Source organism: Pseudomicrostroma glucosiphilum (assembly GCF_003144135.1).
Source record: "Pseudomicrostroma glucosiphilum strain MCA 4718 unplaced genomic scaffold BCV69scaffold_2, whole genome shotgun sequence".
In the NCBI taxonomy this organism is placed as follows: Eukaryota; Fungi; Basidiomycota; class Exobasidiomycetes; order Microstromatales; family Microstromataceae; genus Microstroma; species Microstroma glucosiphilum.
In genome coordinates, this window is record NW_020289914.1 from 1,466,513 (window position 1) to 1,483,187 (window position 16,675).

The window sequence follows — 16,675 nt, forward strand, 5'->3', positions numbered from 1 at the left end:
ATCCAAGACGGAGTAGAGGACCAGAAAAGGAGACAAAGCGAGAGTGCCAAGATGAGACATGGCTCGGAAAGTGGGTGTGACAGATGGTGTTTGGAGCTTGACGCAAGTGGGCGATGTGATGAGGCAGGCGCAAGCGAGCGAGGGAGCGAGCGAGCGGGAGAATGAGGGAGGGATGAGAGGACGTAAAGAGAGTGAGGTTGCACCGCTTTGGAGCACGGGAAAAGGCATAAGGAGAAAGGGCAGCAGAATATCTGTTCTTTTGATACCGAGAGTCAAGTCGAGCGTCCTTCAGCGCCAGGCCTGGCCCTGGTTCTGCGGGTCCTCTTCTGCTTCTGCTTGACTGTAAAGACCTTCACGAGCACTCTCCGCCGAATGCCAGCTCATATTCGCCGCATCGTCCGACGATTCCGTCCGAGCTCGATGGCGCGGCGGACGTGCAGGAGCCTCGGAGCCAGCAATGCCAGTAGCGGCGTCAGCCTCAGCAATGGTCCTGGCAGTCTGCTCCTCCGCAAGGGGAGGAGCGGCCTGAACTGCGCGAACAGAAGCGGATGCAGAGCCGGAGGACCCCTGTCCTTGTCCTTTCTTGAGAGTGCCAACAGAGCTGAAAGAGGCATCGTCGTTCTCCAGGCTCGTGCTTGGTGCCACGTCTTCTTCGGCGAAACGATTGTGCCACCGGTCGACGGGTCGAGGCGGTGAGTAGACGACGTTGCTTCTTCCTGTCGCAGTGCCGTCTCGGGGCTCGGAACCTCCTCTACGATCGACGGCGGCGACATCCTCGACCAATGCAAAGGTGCTCCTAGCAGCACTCCTCCTCCTCTCTTCTTCCTCTTCTTCATCCTCATCATACTGATACCCCTCCTCGTCGTCAGAGTAGCTGCGTTCACTTTCTCCATACGGGTAGAAGCTCGAAGTGGCCCCGCTAGCCCGCTGGATGTGGATCTCGGGAACGGGCGTCTGGTTCCAGGCGGCACGTTGCTCGCCGTGTGAAGCGGTCGCTTGGTGGCGCGCAGCACCAAAAGCTTCGCGTCCGAGAGCTTCGGGAGTCTTGCTTCGACGATGCTGACGAGGTGAAGAGGTCTGAGAGTCGTTGCCAATCATGTCCGGATCGTAGTAGGACATTTGCGTACCCCGACCATCACCCCAGAGGTTGCCGTCGCGGATGGTCAGGTTTGGGCTCTGACCCGGCTGAGCTCTGCCTACACCGTCTGGACGCGGGGTGCTGTGCGGGTCATGAGGCGAGCCTTGTGGGAATGATTGATCACCAGAGTTCGTCTCCTCGTAGGTATCATGACCAGTCTGCAGATGCGTCATGCTTGCATCGGATCGTTCCTTGAGTCCCAGTCGCTTTTTGAGATCACCTTTGATCCACGCTTCCCGCACCAAGTCTACCTCTGTTGGCATGAACCACACCCTCCACGCCTTTGCATAGAAGCGTGGCAGCAGTGAGAGGACAATGATGAGCAGAATCTGCGCCCAAAAGGTGACGGTGCTCATGAGCCAGAAGGCAGTGTCCTGGTATGGCGTCCCGGGGAATGCACTGTAGAGAAGCGCCCAAGCAAAGTACGAGATGGAGGAGATGAACTGCACGACCCAGACGATTACCGACCAGTACGACGACGAGAGACCAACGTAGAGATTGGCAGAGACGACTGCGCCTGCTCCGACGGTGGTGCCAAACATCCACAAGCCGTCCATCTCATGACCGTCGGCGTTGACGACGGGAAAGAACTTCCAGGAGGCATAGGTGACAAAGAAGCAGACGACCGACTGGTAGATGCCGTCCGCGATTGCAATCCAGAAGAGGGTGCGGGTGTAGTCGAGACCTTTGATGCCGCGGGTGTACGTCTGAGGGAATGCCATCAGTGCCTTGGCATTGCAGTCTTGATCGAGGGCACCAAGGACGACAACAGGCAGCGAGGTGAAGACCAGATTGAAGAGAAGAATGTAGCTGTAGTCGTAGATGTACGTAGCGTTAAAGTCGCAAAAGATCTGGTACCAAAACGTGGTAAAAGTCCAGATGACGTTCTTGAAGAAGAAGCTCTTCTGCAGATCCGCAATGCGACGGTAGGACCAATGGCCGTGTACAATGAGTAGCTTGGTGAGGAAGCGAAATTGTCCAATAGCATAGTCGGCTGACATGCTAGCCTGGGCTCCTTCCAAGCCGGCGATGCCTACTCCGATGTGCGCTTCCTGGATCATCGACACGTCGTTGGCACCGTCACCGATGGCAAGCGTCATCGCGTCTTTCCCGTCCTTGACGAGCTTGACCGTAAGCGCCTTCTGTGCCGGGCTGACTCTGCAGCAGATGACAGTCTCACACTGAGTAGTCAGAGCGAGGAAGAGAGGCTTCAGTGCCGGGTCCAACGCATATCTCAATCCATCACCGTCAATGACGACGCCAAACGTCGTCTTGCTAGCGTCGCCGGCACTGTTGACAGCTGCATCAGGATTAGGCTGGAAGCCCAGGCCGGGTTGCTTCTTCTTGAAGAGGCCCTTTGCTGCACCCTCGATGAGGACGGGACGTCCAGCAGCGGCAATCTTGTTGCAAGCCGCCTCCAGCTGAGCTCTAATACCGGCTTCGTGATCAGCAGAGATGATCATGACCTCGGTGTCCGAGTTGAGCAGATTGCAGGAGAAGCCAATCTCAATAGCCGTTTGCATCTTGTCGCCGGTGAGCACCCAGAGCTTGATGCCTGCTTCGTGAAGTTGGGCAATAGCTTCGGGTACTCCCTCCTGCAGCTTGTCCTCCAGAGCAGTAGCTCCTAGCAAGGTGAGACTGTGCTCGATGAGCTCACTTGCGTCGTCCATCTTGTCTTCCCGGTCAACAGTAGCAGCAGCAGCCTCTGCATACTTTTGAGCCCACTGTGCATACTCGTGTTCCTCGAGATACCGGTAGGCGATGCAGAGGGTCCTCAATCCAGAATTGGCATACTCTTCGAGGTGGTTCTGAGTGTCCTCTCGTAGCTTTTGCGGATGATCCGATCGCAGACGCTGGTAGATGACCGAATCAGCTCCTTTGGCCAGCAAAAGAATTCTGCCTTCGGGTTCACGCACGATTACGCTCATCCTTTTCCTGGTTGAGTTGAATTCGAGGATATTGAGTGGGGTGTATCGCTCCGGCTGACCCATGACCTCAATGTCGACTTGTTGGGTCGTCTTGTTGAGGAAGACTGCTCCGACGTCTCTAGCGGCTGCGACGAGGGCTGACTCGTCGGGCGACTCTGCCTTGTATTCGAGAGTATAAGGGTCTGTGCCATCGGGCCGGTCAGTCAGTGCGGTGTGGCATAGCGCCAGAGCCCTAAAGAAGGCAATGACATTGCGACGTTGCTCATCGGCAGCAGATGCAGGGGCTAGGTCTTCGGCAAGCTGAGGTGAAATGAGGGTGAGCTTGTCCTCCCGAAGGTACCGACTCTGATAGCTCCTCGTCATGGTCTGTACCATCCGCTGCTTGCTCTTCTCCAGCTGCGCCATCTGCGTCTCTGCAGAGAAGCCAGACACGTCTTTGCCTTCCCTCTTCATGGCACCGATCTGAGCTTCTGTAACTCCCTCTCCGTACGAGACTCCATTGATGGAGCACTTCTTGAACTCCATGATGTTCTGAGTCAAGGTACCAGTCTTGTCGGAGAAGATGTACTCAATCTGACCGAGGTCATCAGAAAGACTAAACGACTTGACCAAGCAAGGCTGGTCGAGAGGAGCATAGTACATGTCTGCATCCTGGTAGATGAAGTAAGCTTGAATCGATTTGACCAGCTCGATGGAAATGTAGAGGGAGATTGGCACGATGTTCTGAAAGAGGATGAGGCATGATCCGAAGATGATAAGGGCATTGACGACGTTGGAGCTCGAGTCGAGGACACCGGGCTCAAAGAATGCCATGCTCGTGTCTGGAGCGCCAAGACGAAGGCCACCGACAATGGCACAGATGGAGCACAGTGCGAGCAAGAGGACAAAGTTGGCGACGACGTTCCAATTCGTCTCCTTTTCAATCTTGCTGCGCTTCGAAGGAGTCTCACCCGAGTTGAGCATGATCTTGGTATCAGACCCGGTGAAGGCGACTATACCGATGACCCAGTCTGTATTTCTGACGGCACAGCCTCTCAAGAGCAGCTCATTGATACCAATGGGCTCCACTATCTGCTTCGATTGAGCCTGCGCAGCAGCATAGGCGCTCGAGTCGACCGGAGCTGACTTCTCCTCGTCGGTCGCAGAGCTAGTAGAGTACTTGAGCACAGCGTTGAAGGCGTAGAGATTGGCATGCGGAGGCTCGACGTCAATTACGAATTGTGAAGCTTCTACGTCTTCTTCCGATTGAAGTCCACGAGTAGCCTTGACACTTCTCCTTGGCTTGAGGTTCGTCTCTCCATCGAGGTTCTTCGTCTCGACAAAGACGATACCGTCCTCCCCGGATGAGTTGAGGACGATGATATCAGCAGGTACCTGTTCATCCTCTCGCAGCAACACGATGTCTCCCACCTCGAGCTTCTTCCAGAGGGTCCTCTCCCATTTTGCTGTTCCAGCAATGTTCCTACGATAGTCGATTACGCCAGACGAAGGCCCATTCTGTTGGTATGGGGCTCCTGGCCCATTTCTGTTGCTTGTTTGGCTTTCCAAGCGACCGAGAATGGGTCTTTGACCGCTCCCCTCTTGACCGGCGACAGACTGAGACCATGTCGAATTGGAGACATCAGCATACTCCTGTTCAGCTCTGTCCGTCTCCGAAGCTATCGTGTCAAGGCCCCATCTCTCGCCTTCGCCTCCAGGCCCCGTAGTGATAGTCTCGGTCCTTGCAGCCTCACTCCCTCCGATGAAGGCATTCCCCCGACTGGCCATCGAGGCTGAATCCTGTTTCATGGCGCTCAAACCGATTGCATCTTCCTTCTCCCTGAGCTTCCTCACTCCCTTAGAGACCTTGGCGTCTCCTCGACCAGTGAGACCAAAGAGCTTCTCAAACCATGTCCGCGGGTCCTTTGGCTGATTTACATTCCTCCAATTTCCCAGCTTGGTGACTGCAGAGTTGTTGACATCGTTGTCGATCACATGTCGGCGATGGTCTTCGATACCGTCCTTGATTGCCGTCAGCCCGAGGATGAGGACCAGTGGCAGCATGGCTATTTGCGGTATCGTAGCTCCAAAGGTGCTTGGGATCGATATCACCACAAGCCCCAGGAAATAGATATTGGCGACGCGGCGAAATTGCTCAAAGAGGAATTTGGGCAAGAAGGTGATGACGTTGTACTTTGATGTACAGACTCGATTCCGGGGATACCGTGCGAGCGGCTCTCCCTTCCGATCGCTCTCCTGGAGGGGCAAAGGAAGGTTCAGGTAGACGTTGCGCCGCTGAGGAGCTGCCTTGCCCTTCCTACCGAAGGGCTTTGTGGGGCCGGCTGGCTGCCCTTCCTTTGTGATTCGCAACTCTTCTTGAGCTTCTGCAACAGCAGCGCTCGAGGAGCCTGCGACCGGTGTGAGAGGGGTATGATCCTGCTGAGCCGACTCAAAGGGTACACCGATTCCTTCACCACCAGTGCCGGATGCTCCGTAGTCTCGCTTGCGCTCTTCTTGTATTAGAGCTGTGAGGCCTCCCACCTTCTCCTCCTTCTTCCGGAAGGTCCTGCCTCTACCGAGCCTGCCAAGCAGGGCAGCCTTGCGTTCCTTTCGCCGCTCATCTCTTCTGGCATCAGAGCGATGAGACTCGGCAATAGAGGCGGCAGCGGTCCGTACGGTCCTGAGCTGAAGGGCTGGGTCGATGGTAGGGTCATAGTCTGGATGAGTCGGATCTGATATATATGAAGAGTAGGCAGGTCCTTCATCGTAAGGAGCTGTGATGTTTGGGTCGTAATTATGAGACGACACGTCAGATGGTTGCCTTGAGCCACGTCGTGTTGAGCGGAAGTCCATGGCGAGAGGATGTGACTGAGCCTAGAGGCCTGAGGTACAAGACTGGTCGAATAGGAGCAACGCCGCCGATGCGACAGATGACAGTACTTGCGAAGTTTGGTCGACGAGAGCAATGTAGAGAGCTGGAGCTAGGTGTTGCTATGCGCAAGATGGTGACGCAGTGTTCGTTCAAGTAGGGCTCAGGCAAGTAGCGAGCGAGGGTGATTTCGAGATACGGAGCGGAAGCGCGTTCAGCGAGACAGGCGAAAGAGAGCGTCTAGGTCGTTATAAGTTAGCGAATATCTTGACGTCGTTCCTGATGTTGAAAGAGGGGCAGGAGGAAGACGACAGGGGGCCAAGGGCGCAAGGAAGGGGGAGAGGGGGAGGTTGCTATTTCTTCGACTTTGAGGAGCGAGGGGTGGATTGCGGCAGGCCAGTGCCGGGACCTCGTCAGTGCTTGGCGATGGAGAGACAGAGGGCGAGGATGGAGACGGAAGCAAGGAAGGTGGTCGGGGCACAGGGTGCAATGTTGTTGCTGCCTCTTACGAGGGTCCAGCGTCGTGGGCGTGAGAGAGATGAACGGACGATGCCTGTGGTCCGAGGGATGGCAGGGACACGATGGGAGCTGCCATTGTCTCCCTCTCTCCTGTCTCTCCTGGTCAGGAGCCGAGGTCTGGGCGGAGGTAGGGGCGAGGCAGGCGGCACAGCATGGCACGGCCAAGGAGCAGGTGTTGGACCCGCGTCGACACTGGTCCAGTGCCCGCCAGACACGGACCCCCGGTCGCGACTGCCGCCCACCTCGCCTCGGAAATTTCTTCAGACGCGCATCTTCGCGTTCACCCACCGGCACCCACACACACCCAACACCTCACCTCCCAGCGGCCATGTGCAGCAGACTGCATCGGACTCATTCCTCCGAAGATGACCAGGCAAGAACAAACAAGATGGCACCGACTGAAGCACCGTCAGCACGGAGCGTAGACACCTGATGCGCGCATCGAGCAATATTCAAAGGCACTCGCAGACTAACAAAGAGGGTGGTAGGTGACATTGTGTGTTGCATACTCAGTGACGATGACGCCTCCCTTGCTTCCATCTAGTATCCATGAGCGTGCAGATGCTGGCACAGCGCAATCCAAAACCGCTCCAGCTCCTCCTGTTCACTACGTTCCTTCTTCTTCCTCTTCTCTTCTTCCGTCTGAATCGAGCCTTGGCCCTTTCCAGCAGATCCCTCTGCCGCCTCCATCTCCCGCCGCTTCTTGTTCTGCATCAGCGCAGAGTCTGGCCCTGGTCCAATGTCCACTCCCTTGCGCTTTTGCTCACCACCAGCACTGCGACACCGGGCATTGTACTCATCTCGGTGCCATTCGATCTCCCTGCGCAGTTCGCGCGCATTGTCCATCTGACCGGTAGACTCCAGCCAGTCAGCCTCGCGACGTAGCTTGAGCATTTGCCTCTGTTCCGTCGTCACTGCAGCCAACGATGCTGTCGCGTTCCAGCCGCTAGTGGAGTTGGGTAGAGTCTCGACAGCTGCCTGTCCGTCAGCAGATGATGATGACGAAGCGGACGATATAGCGTCTTGAGTCGGCTGAGAAGCCAAGGTCACCATGTCCGAGTCAGGAACGCTACCATCGAGCTGACCGTGACCGCTAATACCAGATTGCTGCAGGCGTGCAGCCTCGTCTGCTAACTTGCGACGCTCCTCCGAACCTTGAGGAAGGCGATCAGAGATCCAAGAAGCCACTTCGTTGGCCAGTCCAGACTCATTGCCGCCGTTGGTAGCCAACTTGTCTGACGATGCTGGTGACGGTGAGGTAGAAGCAGCCCCATCTGGACCGGACAGCGTAGCATAATTGTCCAGGAACGCCTTGGCGCTCTCCGTAGCATCGGCAATCAGCACCGAGGCATCCTTGGAATCGCTCGTCTTGACAGCGGCGGGGTCTTTCACCTTGACATCTTCCGCAGGCTGCTTGCCATTCTTGCCAGATGATCTCGATCCAAGCAAGCTTCCCAGCATCCGGTTGATCATCAACCAGCCGTCATCACTCTTTTCTTTACTAGGAGTCTTCGGCGCTTGCCGCTCTGCAGCCTCCTTCTCAAAAGTGGCCTGCTTGCTCGCAGCCGCTGCATTCTTGAATGGCTTGCCCGTAGCTGGATTGATCTTGCCACTCGAGCCCCATCGTGGAGCGCCAGAGCCTCTGAGGTCCCAGTGATCCTTTTCCTCTACGACCCCTAGGAACTGACCCCACTTCGCAGAGGGAACCGACACCAGCCCATCATTGCCTTGCTCGTCTGGCTTGCCTAGCGCAGCCGCCGAACCGTCCCTCTCTGCTCCTGCCGTCCGACTCTCAGCTGCTGCATTGAGAATGACCTTTGGCAGCCACAAGGGATGCCACAGCGGCATCTTCGGAATGCGTGCTGCGATGGAGAAGTATGAGACATCTGGAGAGTCTGGCGTCGAGGGATTGAAGACCTTGGCCATATAGCGTGTGGAGAGCATTGCATAAGCCGGCTGATCAAAGACAGATAGCATATAAGACGAAAAGAATCCCCCGAAGGAGGAGAGCGCTCTTGTCAGAGGGGAAACGAACCCGAGCGACTTAAGGGACTTGAGAGTAGAGGAGGAAGATAGATCAACCTTTGTGTTGTCTGGGGTCAGCTTGTCGATCACGGTCTCAGCAGCATCGATGATCTGCTCCTTGACACCATCTTCCTCCGAAACCGGTGACGATGACCTCTTCGAAGCCTCCTCCTTCTTCGCTTGCTTCATCTCTTCGACTGCCTTCTTGCTGACCTCCGCGTCTTTGGCTTGATCCTTGTCCCCATTGCCATTCTTTTTTGGTCTGACGAAGAGTGGAGTCTTGAGGCTGTATGGATGCTTCTCATGGCCCGGCGGATCTCCCTTCGGACCGTCTCGCATCTTGACCCCACCCTCCATATTGCCCTGCTTCTCCTCATATTCTCGAATCGCCTCCTCTACGTACTCATTGCCGATGCCCACGTTGGCGTTGCACCAGTCCATAAAGGGCGATCCTCGATGAGGAGTCGAGATGGTAGTGACCGAGACCGGCACATATTCCTCTGGCTTTGGCTTGATGTGACTGACTAGATAGCGTGCGTCCAGTCCGCCCATGGAATGGCCGACGAAATTGAGCTTGGCGCCTTTCACATCTGCTTCGTCGGAGCAGAGATAATCGTGCAGAGCCTTTGCCCTAGAGGGAATCGAGCCTGTACCAGGCACGCCGCGGACAATGACCTCTGCCCCGATCTTGTTCCGCAGAATATCCAAAGCGGCGGCCCAGTAGTGGATCTCGAGCCCTAGGAAGGGACCTCGAACATCGAACCCATAAAGACCATGACAGAGGACAATTGGATTGCGAGGGGCTCTGATGTTCTCGAAAAGAGCCGGATGGCGCATCAGCGCATTGATGTCGTTGGTAGGCGAGTCCAAGTACGACGAGACCTGATCAAGAGGTGGTGTGGTCGTCGAGGAGTCAGACGAGGCTGTCGCCTTCTCATTGTGAGCTCTTAAGTCCGCTTGGAGTGGTCGGTTCATCTCCTCTGGCGGGAGCTTCGATGGATTCGCCGGGATCGCATGGCTCTGTTGCTCTTGCCTCGAAGCGGAAGAGCTGATTGAGCGATGCCAGTTCTTGAGAAGATCATAGGTAGCTTGGCAAGGCGTAGCAAAAGTGACGGGTGGTGAGTCGAAGTTCGAGGGAGCAGGTTTGGAGATTGAGGTGGAGAAGGAGGCGGCGTTGTGATGGTGGGAAGAAGGCGGGGTAGCTTCGGGACGATTGCTGCGAGGCCGCCGTGTAGCGTTGAAGGCGCTACTGCGAGCGTGAACCCCGCGCCTGACCGCGGTTCTGGGCCGTGCAAGCACATCGCCTCGCAGCTCTTGAGCTTTGGATTTCGGATGAAGTTGATGCTGCTGCTGCTGATGCTGTGGCCTGTGCTGATATGTTGGAGATGGATGCGCATGCGGGGGTATGGATGAGGTCCAGGGGAGCAAAGAGAGCGGAAGCAGCGAAGGAGAGCACGTTGCAGCTTCCAGCCCGCAAATTCTTGGGAGCGGCAGTACGATGTTCGAGGCCATGTGTTATGGGTGATCCAGTCAGAGGGAGTGTCTATATATCACGACATACAGTCGAAGGGCTGGTGGAGGATGGGGGAATGCTTGATTCGGTGGTTTGCTCGATGTGCGGATGGACCTTGTGTGCGGGGGCAATGTAAAGACAGGGACAAATGAGGGTGCGAGGGGTTTCGGCCTAGACCAAGCTAGACGAATCCCGACAGCGAGCTTTGGTGGAGGGATCACGCGCTAGCTCGAGCTCCGTTCTACGGGTGACTATGCTACGACGTCTCTAGGCTCTAGATGCAGTGGCGGTGCTGGATGGAGTGTGGGGTCGTATGCGGAAGACACAGAGGCGAGGGTACCGACACTCAAAACACGCGGGCGGAGGCAGAGCGGGTGATGGAATCGATGATGTGGAGGAGGACCCGCCAGTCCGCTTCCCGTGTGCCATGGTCCCCAACGCCCACCTACCCAACCTGCCGTGCTGCTGGCATAAGACCTACCATCCTCTTCGATCTCGATTTCGAATATGGCCTGGCGCTGCTCTGGCAAGACCAATGGAGAGCTCATTAGCAATTTACGGCGGGAGGGGCTCATATCGAGTGGTCGAGTGGCAGAGGCAATGAAGCAGGTTGATAGGGCAAAGTATTGTCCGGATAAGCGAGGGGCCTATCAGGACTCGCCCCAGCCAATAGGATACTCTGCTACTATTTCTGCGCCTCACAGTCAGTATGTGAAGGCCTTTGGTCATGCTGAGACGTCTTGTGTTGACTGGTGACCCTCTCCCTTTCAGTGCATGCGCATAGTGCCGAGGAGCTGCTCCCCTACCTCACAGCCGACTCGTCGGTGCTTGACATCGGATCGGGCTCCGGATACCTTCTCGCTGTGTTCCATCACCTCGTAAAGCCATTGCCAGGAGAAGAGGACAAGGTCAGCACTCAAAGACAGGGCAGCAGAGTCATTGGAATAGAACACATCAGTGAGCTCGTAGAGCAAAGTAAGGACAATCTCAAGGATGATGGGTTGGGTGATGCGATGGAGAGGGGCCAGATCGAGGTCGTGAAGGGAGATGGACGTCTGGGTAAGATCGACGACTGCAAAACGAGGTCCAGGTCTTCTGACCGGCGCTGAATAGTCTCTGTCTCCCCTGTCATGAACAGGCTGGCCCCTTCGACAGCCATACAACGCAATCCACGTCGGCGCCGCATCCCCACCCAGCGTTCTGGCGACTCTGGAAGCGCAGCTCGCCAAACCCGGACGGCTGTTCATACCTGTGGAGGACCCAGAGACACGAGAGCAGTAAGTCGCTCACTTCAACGATTGCAGACCCGCAGGAAAGTGGCTGATAATCTGGGCCTGACCGAACCCCCCTCCATCGCAGAGACATCTGGCACATCGACAAGGATGCTCAGGGTAATGTCACCAGAAAGAAGATGTATGGCGTACGCTATGTCCCTCTGACCGACGAAGCCAGGCAATACGGCTTCTGATGCAACTCTTTCTTTATTCCTTTTCCGGCCGAATTTGTTGTACATTGTATTGGAATTTCATTGCTCGGCCATCATACCTTCCGCTTCCATAACATGACAGCCTCGATGCCTTTGCGACTCTCTGGTTGTCCGGGCGGTACGCCTTGGTACTGCAAATCAAAGTGTGGCAGGAGGTGCTCTCTGTAGAGCTCCGGAGACACCGAGTACTGCAACAACGAGACGTTTCAGTGGCTGTCCGTTCTTTCTACGCGCTCCTTTCCTATGCTGACTACTCACTGGTGGTCCACCTGGACGATCACCTTGCATTGGGAAGCATAAAGTGATCAGCATCCCCTCGCCGGCCTTCAAATTATTGGCATGAGCCTTAGCCCACTTTGCTCTCAGGGAAGGCGGTAGAGCACAAAAGAATGTGTAGTCATAGATGAGGTCGTACTGCGACTCGGCTTCTATCCTCGCATCGGCCAAGGCCAGATAATCCATACTCTCAAGGTGTATCCGATCATAGCGCTCGGGGCGTGGAGATAGTGAATCCACCCAGGCCTGGGCAGCTTGCGTCGCCTCAGGAGCTATATCGGCTCCTCTAGCCTCTTTGAATCCCAAGCGAGCAAAGTATTCGACATCGTATCCGGTCCCACAGCCAGGGATGAGAACCCTCTTCCGCTGGCTGTCCTGTCTGAGAGCCTTGCCCTCTTCGACGTCCTCCATGAAGCTGACAAGACTAGGCTGTGGGATACCACCTGAGTCCCATGGCGTCTGCTTTGCGGTCCATGCTGCAGACCACCTGGACTGATCAAGCCCGTCACCCATTATTGAGCGCAGCCGCTGCACACCTGCCTGCTTTGCCTCCTCCGCCGTTTGCTGTGGTGCGACCGTGGAGCCCATGTTGCGGATGCACCCTGGTGATAGCGTAGTGTGCGGCGTTCTCAGCCTGCTGCAGGGCGATGTGAGTGATTGTCGGCGAAGGAATCGGAGCGGCACTGTATCAAGGGAATCTGAATTCTGATGATGATGACGGAGGAGGCGGTAGTGAGCCAGGCGAAGTCCCCGCATTGTGTGTGGAGACCGACACACAGCCACGTGCGGCTTCCCGCTGCCGTGCGAGCCTCGCGTTCGGCGTTCCCTGCAGGTCCTGGCTGGACCTACCCTTTGGCCTGCGTACCAGAGGACCGGGAGCAAAGGGAAGGAGGCAACGAGGGCTGCTTTGGGTGGATTGCTACATTCACTGCTTCCCTACTGCCAGTCAGATGCCCAATAGAGCGTTTGCGGCCACGATACTGAGCAAAAGACATGCAAGAGCTTGGGTGAGAGCAACGATGACGGCCAGAAAGTGCCGACCTGAGAGTGGAGTGATGCTTTATTGCAGATCTCGGACGTATTGCTAAGCCCTGGGGGGCTGCAGAGGTCTACCAGTGGTCGAGAACGGTATCTGCTGCCCTCTTGTTGGCAAAGGACAACGTTGCCTGGTCGTTGGGGCCTTATTTGCTGCCCTGAATCGGTGCGATGAACGTGACGGAAGCCCATCGGGATCGAGGGGCCTAGTGCACCTCACTTGGAGCAGGATGGACCGGCAAACCCATGGAAGAGGGCTACGTGCTGAGTATCACCGGAGAGCAAAAGCGACGCAGGCAGGCGTGTACTGCCTTGTGGTGATGACAAGGCAAGGCGGAGTGTCGGTGTGTCGTCGGCGTGTAGATGTGAGCGGGAGTCGAGCAGGGCGAGGGCCAGACGCAAGCGGACCAACAGGGCGTCGGAAGCGGGACAGATACACACACACGCCGCCATGGCACCCCTTTGTCTTCGTCACGCATGCTCACATCAGACCCTAGCAACCAAGGCATTCCTCTCCTGAAGCATCATCATTACATCCTCTGTGCCCTACTGTACCATCTTTCTGCAACTCTGCCATCATTCGAGGCGAAGAGAAAGAAAAAGGGACGTCTTTGCTCTCACCACGTTGATTATCACCTCTTCGGACCTTGGCCCTTCCAACAAGGCGTTCTCAGGCACCGATCAGAGCACATCTCTCCCCCTGGATCGCCGACGTCTCTTCTGCGCCTCCTTGCCGTGACGAAGGACCAAGCGCCCAAAGCAAAGGCTTCCTATCCGCCTCCCTACTTAACCACCCACACGGCAGCCCTCTTTCCCTGCCACACCCTCATCACCTGAAAGCCCTCTCCACCTTGAAGCGGTCTACGCTCGGTCTCCTCCGCCAGCAGACCAGCCATTGGAATCGGACAGGACTTGCACAAGGTAGCAAAAGCTGAAATATCACTCGCTGTCCACGTTACATAGCTCTCAATAGGGACAACATCAGCAGCCAAGACTCCCTTGACCCCATCACCATTGTCCACATAAACCCAAGATGACTTCAGCAGCTGCCCAGCAGCAAGCGCTGCAGAGCGCCTCGTTCAACGTGGGATCGACGTACAAAGTAGTGGATGTGATTGGAGAAGGAGCATACGGAGTGGTCTGGTAAGTCTCGAGGGCATAGCAGACACTTCACATAGGCCTGTACAAGACCGTCAGTCAGGCTAATACTCCATGCTAACTTTGCATCGTTGTGACGCCCCTGCCCTTCGTCGAACAGCTCTGCCGTACACTTGCCATCACAAACTCGGGTGGCCATCAAGCGGATCACGCCATTTGATCACTCCATGTTCTGCCTGAGGACACTGAGAGAGATCAAGCTCCTCAGGCACTTCAATCACGAAAACATCATCTCTATCCTAGACATCGTCCGCCCTGCCAACGTCGAATCGTTTCAGGAAGTGTACCTCATTCAGGTCAGTCGAAGTAACGAGTGCTGAGCGTTCGAAGGAAGCAGCGATCTGACTGTCTGACTGCTCCTCAACCTCACAGGAATTAATGGAGACGGATATGCATAGAGTCATTCGAACCCAAGAGCTCTCGGACGATCACTGCCAATACTTCATCTACCAGACACTTCGAGGTCTCAAGGCACTTCATTCCGCACAAGTGCTACACCGAGATCTCAAGCCCTCGAATCTGCTACTCAATGCCAACTGCGATCTCAAGATTTGCGACTTTGGTCTGGCAAGGAGTGCAAATCAACCCGAAGCCGAGGGTACAGGATTCATGACCGAATATGTTGCTACGAGGTGGTATAGGGCACCTGAGATCATGTTGACGTGAGTGGAGCTGTCAGCAGCGCCTTTGGCCGGTGTGGCAGAAGGCTGACCCTACCCGCCCCCTTTTCCGGTCTCTCATTACAGTTTCAAGGAATACACAAAGGCTATTGACGTTTGGTCGGTGGGCTGCATTCTGGCAGAGATGCTTTCGGGGAAGCCCCTCTTCCCCGGACGGGACTGTGAGTGGACCAAGAGATGTCTCTGATTGCATTCGACTGCGTACTGAAATATGCGACTACCACTTTCTCCTACTATAGACCATCATCAGCTCTCACTGACCCTCGAGATCCTGGGTACACCCTCCCTCGACGACTTCTACGCCATCTCCTCTACACGGTCCCGCGACTACATCCGTGCCCTGCCCTTCAGGAAACGTCGCAACTTCTCTCAGATGTTCCCCAACGCCAATCCCTTGGCAGTGGACCTGATGGAGCGTTGTCTCACCTTTTCGCCAAAGAAGAGGATCACAGTCGATGAGGCCCTCGCCCACCCTTACCTCGAGCCTTACCACGATGCAGACGATGAGCCCACTGCCGAGCCTCTGGACCCGTCATTCTTCGCATTCGACTATGCAAAGGAGCAGCTCTCCAGGTCGCAACTCAAGGAGCTCATCTTCGTAGAGTGCACCCGATGAGAGTGCAGATGGAAATGCAAGTGGCTCGCCTCCAAGCATAGCAGGTAAAGGGTACATCCTCTCAGATGTTGCCGAGCAAGTGGCAGATGGCAAGCAGGCTCGCAATCTGGACCACTCAGCTCGCGAATGACATACTTCGCTCGACCTGACGAGCCAAAAGTCGCATGGTCGTCCCACCAACCTGCCCTGATAAGTATCAGCGGTCATCCCGGGCGCCGATTCGTAGCGAGTGCCTACCTCAATAGGAAGCCCTTCCTACGCAGACTCATATTCACACTCATATTCATACTCATACTCATATATACCTTTGTCCCCCCGCCTCCCTGGTTTCCTATCGGTCTTTCCCTTCTTCGTGTCCCTTCACCCCCCCCAATTCCGAAAGTTGTATCCGAGTGTCAAAGTCATTCCAAGTCATTCCAAGTCCAGTCGCCGAGTCATTCTTCTCTCATTGTTGTTCTCCCCCAATTTCTACATCACCATCATATGAAATCTCACCATTGGTTGTACATGCCCCTCGGCTGAGCTAGGAGAGAGTATGTATGTGTGGATGTGCATTCCAAGTTTTTATTGGTAGGTGACATTTGACTGCCTTTCCTCGAACGAACAATATTGAGCGACTACTCTCCGCCTGCCTTAGTTCCCAAACCCACTTCACCTCTTTACTGCACTGGAATCTCTCAAGCCCTGCTCTCGCTGCGCAGAGGCCCAGCCATCTAAAGCTTCGAGTTGATAATGTCGACGAACTCTGGCTTGAGGGAAGCGCCTCCTACGAGGAAACCCAGGATGGAGGGCTTGCTAGCCAGCTCCTTGCAGTTCTTTCCTGCTACTGAGCCACCGTAGATGACACGGAGCTTGTCGGTTGCGCCCTGGCCCAGGTTCTTCACTGCCCAGTCGTAGATGGCGGCGTGGACCTCTTCGGCCTGTAAGTGAGGGAGAGGGGAGCCAAAGGGTGAAAGGTGTCAGTAGCCGCAGAAGCGCAAAGGTCTACTGCCCCAATTACTGTACTCACCTGCTCGGGTGTAGCGACCTTTCCGGTACCAATGGCCCAGACGGGCTCGTAGGCAATGACAATCTTGGTCCAGTCGTCTACCTCCTTCTTGACAGCATCAAGCTGTCGCACGACGACATTGATGCTCTCGTTCTTCTCCCTCTGCTCAAGAGTCTCACCAACACAGAGAATGACGGAAATGTCGTGCTTGAGAGCAGCCTTGGTCTTCTCGGCGACGTTGGCGTCCGTCTCACCGAAGAGGGTTCGACGCTCCGAGTGGCCGATGATCACCCAGGGGATGTTGGCATCCTGCAGCTGCGAGACGGAAACTTCTCCAGTGAAGGCGCCAGAGACTTGGTGGTAGGCATTCTGGCCAGCCACTTGGATCTGAGTGCCCTTGAGAGCCTCTTGCACGGGGAGCAGGTGGAGAGCGGGGGGAGCGACGACGACCTCTGTGGGAGTCGA

General features: G+C 55.8%; 6 protein-coding genes across 6 annotated transcripts in view; 2 read left to right on the plus strand and 4 right to left on the minus strand.

Annotated features, from left to right (window-relative positions):
- Nucleotides 1-1,320: 1,320 nt before the first annotated feature.
- BCV69DRAFT_245100 (phospholipid-translocating P-type ATPase) lies at nucleotides 1,321-5,898 on the minus strand (the record flags this gene model as incomplete). The annotated part of the gene is made up of 1 exon (XM_025490139.1): nucleotides 1,321-5,898. A coding segment is annotated over one exon (4,578 nt), but the record flags the coding sequence as incomplete, so codon positions are not given.
- Nucleotides 5,899-6,838: 940 nt separating this feature from the next.
- On the minus strand, nucleotides 6,839-10,290 carry BCV69DRAFT_280828 (alpha/beta-hydrolase). The gene has a single exon (XM_025491746.1). It carries the CDS (start codon nucleotides 9,968-9,970, stop codon nucleotides 6,974-6,976), a length of 2,997 nt encoding a protein of 998 aa, XP_025350376.1. The 5' UTR covers nucleotides 9,971-10,290; the 3' UTR covers nucleotides 6,839-6,973.
- Nucleotides 10,291-10,478: 188 nt separating this feature from the next.
- On the plus strand, nucleotides 10,479-11,439 carry BCV69DRAFT_245318 (putative l-isoaspartyl protein carboxyl methyltransferase; the record flags this gene model as incomplete). The annotated part of the gene is made up of 4 exons (XM_025490147.1): nucleotides 10,479-10,674; nucleotides 10,743-11,030; nucleotides 11,110-11,248; nucleotides 11,331-11,439. 4 exons carry the CDS (start codon nucleotides 10,479-10,481, stop codon nucleotides 11,437-11,439), a joined length of 732 nt encoding a protein of 243 aa, XP_025350377.1.
- Nucleotides 11,440-11,510: 71 nt separating this feature from the next.
- Nucleotides 11,511-12,246, minus strand: BCV69DRAFT_245682 (thiol methyltransferase 1; the record flags this gene model as incomplete). Its single annotated transcript, XM_025490169.1, has 2 exons — nucleotides 11,511-11,645; nucleotides 11,716-12,246. The coding sequence occupies 2 exons, from the start codon at nucleotides 12,244-12,246 to the stop codon at nucleotides 11,511-11,513; spliced, it is 666 nt and encodes a 221-aa protein (XP_025350378.1).
- Nucleotides 12,247-13,703: 1,457 nt separating this feature from the next.
- Nucleotides 13,704-15,662, plus strand: BCV69DRAFT_112270 (putative MAP kinase Kpp2). Its single transcript, XM_025489097.1, has 5 exons — nucleotides 13,704-13,911; nucleotides 14,027-14,222; nucleotides 14,299-14,588; nucleotides 14,673-14,767; nucleotides 14,846-15,662. The coding sequence occupies exons 1-5, from the start codon at nucleotides 13,802-13,804 to the stop codon at nucleotides 15,220-15,222; spliced, it is 1,068 nt and encodes a 355-aa protein (XP_025350379.1). The 5' UTR covers nucleotides 13,704-13,801; the 3' UTR covers nucleotides 15,223-15,662.
- Nucleotides 15,624-16,675, minus strand: part of BCV69DRAFT_280831 (Triosephosphate isomerase) — a 1,434-nt gene continuing 382 nt past the window's right edge. The window contains exons 3-4 of the mRNA XM_025491747.1: nucleotides 16,232-16,662; nucleotides 15,624-16,142 (exon numbers count right to left, since the gene is read on the minus strand). Coding sequence (XP_025350380.1) covers nucleotides 15,936-16,142; nucleotides 16,232-16,662 — 638 coding nt within the window. The 3' untranslated portion in view covers nucleotides 15,624-15,935. The remainder of the gene's footprint in view (nucleotides 16,143-16,231; nucleotides 16,663-16,675) is intronic.

Coding starts and splice junctions, on each gene's coding strand:
- BCV69DRAFT_112270 (XM_025489097.1), top strand. CDS start 13,802: ATGACTTCAGCAGCTGCCCAGCAGCAAGCGCTGCAGAGCGCCTCGTTC. Junction 13,912..14,026: donor GGAGCATACGGAGTGGTCTG/GTAAGTCTCGAG, acceptor TTCGTCGAACAG/CTCTGCCGTACACTTGCCAT. Junction 14,589..14,672: donor GCACCTGAGATCATGTTGAC/GTGAGTGGAGCT, acceptor CTCTCATTACAG/TTTCAAGGAATACACAAAGG.
- BCV69DRAFT_280828 (XM_025491746.1), bottom strand. CDS start 9,970: ATGGCCTCGAACATCGTACTGCCGCTCCCAAGAATTTGCGGGCTGGAA.